The 5,481-nt window shown below is 43.4% G+C and overlaps 1 protein-coding gene across 1 annotated transcript in view; it reads left to right on the forward strand.

The window, feature by feature from the left end:
- Window positions 1-5,374: 5,374 nt before the first annotated feature.
- The window catches only part of Pmar_PMAR002116 (proteasome subunit beta type 2, putative), a gene marked incomplete at both ends in the record, with an annotated part of 803 nt that continues 696 nt past the window's right edge, over window positions 5,375-5,481 (forward strand). Inside the window, one exon of the mRNA XM_002782844.1 lies at window positions 5,375-5,466. Coding sequence (XP_002782890.1) covers window positions 5,375-5,466 — 92 coding nt within the window. The remainder of the gene's footprint in view (window positions 5,467-5,481) is intronic.

Consider the following 5,481-nt stretch of genomic DNA (forward strand, 5'->3'; position numbering starts at 1 on the left):
GCATAAACGATCTAGTGGCACAATGGCAAAGTGTGTCATCATGTCTCCACTACTCTCCACTGAATGCTTAATTAAAGTCAGTCGGGAAAAAATAAAAAGGGGGCATATTTCCGAAAGAAATGGTTAACTTATTAGAAGTTCGGGTGAAATATTGAATTGACTTGGAGATGATGTAGATACACCAATCAGAACGTAAGCGCTACGGGTACGCGTGCATTCATGCGTGCCACCACATTAGCAGGAAAGGGAAAAAATGGAAACCATAAACTTTGAAAAACTGGGAAAAGCATAGAACTGGAAAACTCGAAAACATGTCCGATGGGTAGTTCACAGCATCACGACAATGGAGTATCCCGACGAAAGAGAACACATCACATATTCAAGATCATATTACTGTGGCCCAACTTCTGGATATGTTTTTGAATGAGCAAGATAACCCATAAAATACCTATCCCCTACACATCGAAAACAACATCCACAACGAGACTCACTTCAATCTCCTACTACACCTACTCGTCCACTATCTACTAAGAAGCCAAAAGTTCCACCAGGTGTCTACAAGAAAATATTGGGAAAAGGGATATGTCTCCGTTATTACCAAAATGACACATGTCGTTTCGGAGATTCTTGCTACTATAAACATTTAAAGCATGATGATGAGCTCCTGCAGAACATTATTACTGATTCTACTACGCCACAACCAGATGACAAAACAAAGAGCACTGCCCAGCGTTGTGTGACGACAACTAATCATGTCGTTCTAGCACGTGGCGTTGGCCTTACTCCGAATCAAGAAAGTAGCAATGAACGACTTCGACTCTTTTGTCCGGCATTCACACAATGGACTATTATTCCGGATACTGGTTGATACTCTCATCAGCAAGGAGCTTGCCAACACACTCCTCAAGATTCCACCTGATATGATTATCACTAGTCATTATGCCTCCTCTCAAACTGTATGCGAAGGAAATGAATTATCATCACATCATAAATTGTCTGCTTAACCAAGTATATGTGATATTGAAGGATGTGAATACTACTTGGACATAAATCCATTCATCATCCCGACTATTACTGAAGCAGACATGCTTATTGGTATGGATCTCATAGCTATGATTGGTTTCACACTCAACCTAATAGGTTTCGCCGACGACTTACAGCATCCTATCACTTCTTCACTTGCGATGACTCACACAACCAGTATATCCAAGCTACTACTAAAACTATTGATATTAATTCTACTGGTGAGCTTGGTGGGCCTATCAACTAGCCTGAAGTATCATCAGGTAATGTGGTTATTGACACCGTTCTAACCTCACCTAAGCTGGAAATTACTGTTCGTAAAGATAATGATGGCAACGACGACTTCCCTAAATGGTTTCACATCGATCTCAGCAATCAAGCAGCATCATGGGCATTCGACCAGCAATTTCAACGCGTGCCTGAGTACCACTGGCGAATGAAGATGACGACGACTGAAGGCCTAAAGCAAGTTCAACAAAAGCTTGAGGGCTTCATCAACATCGATATGATGGAAGCTGTGAATAACGATTACCGCCTCATCTTTACTAGTAATATTTATGCTGTAAAGGGGCGGAAACGTTGGCGAAGTGTGGCACCATATTTACATGCTAATACCATGTTACGGAGCTTCATGTCTGCCTATAAGACTGCTAATCCCCAAACTAAAATCTCACAGTGTCTCAATCGCCTACGATTGTCAGCATCTTGCAAGTTATTAGGTATACAAGATGCTTTCATGCGTATCCATATCGGTCCAAATCTTGCTCCTATGATTATGATTATGTATGAGAGTCGAACTTACAGATTTAAGCGGATGCTATATGGCCAAGCTCTGGCATCACTTACACTGGAGTTGATAATGAAGTACCTGGCCAGTAAATCCGAGAAATCGTCCGACCCTATACTTAGTACGCCAATTATTCACTCAAGCGGTGAGTATCGCATTCCACTATTAACACACTATATGGATGATATTTCTATTTTCAACAGTAATTCTGATTTCGACAAGCTACTCCACAACTACTCCTTACCTACTACTGAAGAGCCATTTCCAGAAAATGATTTCATTCATACTCTTGGTATCATTAGTAATCAAAATTTCATCAAATATAATGATGTTAAATACTGTCCAGTCCATAACATTGATTCAACATATCTCAATTTTTATTCTGCACTAAGTTTACTTGCTATCATGGTGAGTTATCGAATGTTTCACCACTGCATATACTACCTATAAAACATCGACTTCTCAGCCTTGTTGGTTCGTCTAGACATGTTCTAGAAACTAAGTGGTCTGAAGCTTCACCTGACGATATTGCTGTGCTCATCAGAAGCTGGCAAGACTATGTGAAGCAGACTGCTTTACCGGTTATACCCAGACGACTTTACCCTCAACAACGACTTGATATATTCTGTGATCCAGGCAATCAACTAGTTTATTTCATCGCTTTGCAAAACGCCGAAGTCGTCTTACAACAGCAAACTTCATTGACTCCAACCGAGTCGAATCTACATGCTGATATCCTTGAAATTTATTCTGCATTTTGGGCTCTGAACATACTAGTGAAATTGAAACCGATTCCACTATGAGCTTTTCAGACGTTCATTTCTACTTTTATTGCTATACCAGTTCTTGGAGCTGGTCGAGTCTCGTCTCGAACTAAACAAGATGGCCTTCAGAAGAAGTATCTAGCTCTCTTCGATCATCTTCGTGGTGACCGACGTCTTCATTTTCACTATGTTTATGATGAACATATGAAAGCGGATGCTGGAGCACGATCGGAGCTTCTATCACGAGTGAACGCTGTATGGAACAAGTATCATGAAGCATACACGATTGTAGTAATGGTCGCAGCTCCTTCCCCGTTAATTGACGACTGAGTACTAGACATAGGGTTGAAGTAGAAGTAGTAGTTAGTAGAAGATTAGTGAGTTAAGGTTGAGAGAAGTTAAAGAGACAGAGCGACACAATAGCGGGAATCGATCGTCCAATCCCTTCATGAGGGATTTCCTCATAAGGGGACAGCGATTGTGTTACTATCCACGTATCAACGTGGAGTGTCGGAGGAGATGGGACAGTTGTGTTACCGAGCGGGAGTTTCGCTACACGATGAGCTCGAGCAAACTTGCTCAACCTATACGTAAACGGCAAGACAGCAATGCTCCTGACAAGCAGTCTAAGAAACAGCGTATTACTATATTCCGACGCACTTCTAGAAGCACAAGTCTACCACCTAAAAGGCCTACGACTCCTGCAGCAGTCACCACTACTTCTGCTTCTAGTCCCCTACGCAATCGAAGTTGACCCACATATGTCATCATCACCCTCTATATTAGTCGACACATTAACACTGGTACCATTACAATTTCAACGAGCTCTGACGCAGTATAATAAATATGATCAAGGTCGTCGACAAGTCACTGATGTCACGGTCCAACATCAATTCTTACAACTAGCTCGTCAATGTCACCACGAGGGACACGAGCCAACCACATTCCGTATTGATCAAATAGCGACGTGACCTTCTATCAAGCACAATAGCAAAGCCTTTATTAATGAATGTGAGATATGTGCTCGTACCCAGGTCAAACGCGGTGATCATTTCTTCAAGATCAAACCACTATGGAGACCGTTGCCTGAGTGGCCGTTCATGAAGGTTCAACTTGACGACCTAGGGCCGAGATACGAAAAGTGCCACGCCCTACTACTTATCGATACCCTCTCCGGTTATGCCTTATCTATCTCATTGGATCATACTCCCAACTTCAATGATGTGTTTAAGATCCTGCGAGAAACTCACCATATCCGCGGTATCTTCTCTTCATTGATCAAGAGTGACCGAGCTTCATATTTCGTCAGAGTTCACTCCGACCTGTCTCATTCACTTCATGTACCATTGTGGAGTGGTCTATTGGATCTCGAAGTGTTGGTATGATCGAGCGCACGATTAAGGAGTTTAACAAGAAGATCCGCCGTTACTTAGTTCATCTAAGTTGTAGTAATGGTTGCAGCTCCTTCCCCGTAAATTGACGACTGAGTACTAGACATAGGGTTGAGGTGGAAGTAGTAGTTAGTAGAAGATTAGTGAGTTAAGGTTGAGAGAAGTTAAAGAGACAGAGCGACACAATAGCGGAAATCGATCGTCCAATCCCTTCATGAGAGATTTCCTCATAAGGGGACAGCGATTGTGTTACTATCCACGTATCAACGTGGGGTGTCGGAGGAGATGGGACAGTTGTGTTACCGAGCGGGAGTTTCGCTACAAAGTCAAATTATGTTTGAACAGTGGTCAACTACTATTCATGCTGTTACTTCTGAAGTTGACTCCTACCCTCAAGTTGACGCTCAAGGACTGGGTCCTCGAGATCTGATATTCCATCATCCTGCCCAACATCCCATTACTTATAGACCAACTCCATTACGTATTTCTTACTCTGATATTGACGAAAGATGGCACACTCATGGAGAAAAGAGTCGCCAATGTAGTTGTGATCGTATCCTAGTTAGAGATGATCATATATCCGTCGGAGATTTTATCTATATCTTTGATCCTAAGGCCATTAAACATCAATTTTTCAGTAAACCCAAGATAGTTGCCTCGATCTCTGGTAACTCTATTACAACTGAAGATGGGACGTTGCTCCTGGTCGATCTCATAATTAGCCCAACAACGTCTTTTGAGTGATGGTATTGACGATGGCAATGGTAAAAAGAGCGTAAAAAACCTTGTTCGACTGCATCTAGAGCATGCGTGCTATAGCTAATGCTAAGAACTGGGCCAGTGGTCCAAAAGTATGCGTGATAGGGTCCAAATGTATGCGCTGGACCTGGGGGGAGGCATGGCGATGGTAACGCGGGCCTTCGGCCCGCTCTTGGTCCGTGAGATCTCCCAGCACAGTTCCAGAAGACAAGACCGGCAATCATGCTTTGTGTTCGCCCTCGAACGATTTTTCTTAGTCTAGCGCAGCTGTGGAGAGAGCACATCGAAAAGATTGTCGGGACACGAGTTCGAACTTCCCTGCTCGTCCACATTGCGCTAGCGGGGATTCCCCGTATACTACAACTCCCAATTTGCGGAGAGCAATCGATACGATAGCATGTCAAGAATCCTAGAATCTGTGCACTCTGCAAATGCTCGCACGTGTACATGTGTGCCGTTGGCAAAAGGGTCCCAGTGGAGGCACTCACTGGTCCCGGTGGAGGCACTCGATGAAAAAGATTGTTTTAAAAGGAAACGCGGGGCCTACGGCCCGCATAGTCCCAATAACGTCTTATGGCCCCTCCCGCAGTTCAAATAGACTCGTGCAAGTCAGCACTTGAACCACTTTGCGCATCATTTATTATTGAAAAATGACCGGTGCCGGGTTCGAACCAGAGACCTCATCCACTGAGGTCCTTGAGGGAGAGAGGATGGATGGTAACCACAAAATCTGTGCCTTGCGGTTACAAGTTGTAAC

Source organism: Perkinsus marinus, assembly GCF_000006405.1.
Source record: "Perkinsus marinus ATCC 50983 genomic scaffold scf_1104296937988, whole genome shotgun sequence".
In the NCBI taxonomy this organism is placed as follows: Eukaryota; Perkinsozoa; order Perkinsida; family Perkinsidae; genus Perkinsus; species Perkinsus marinus.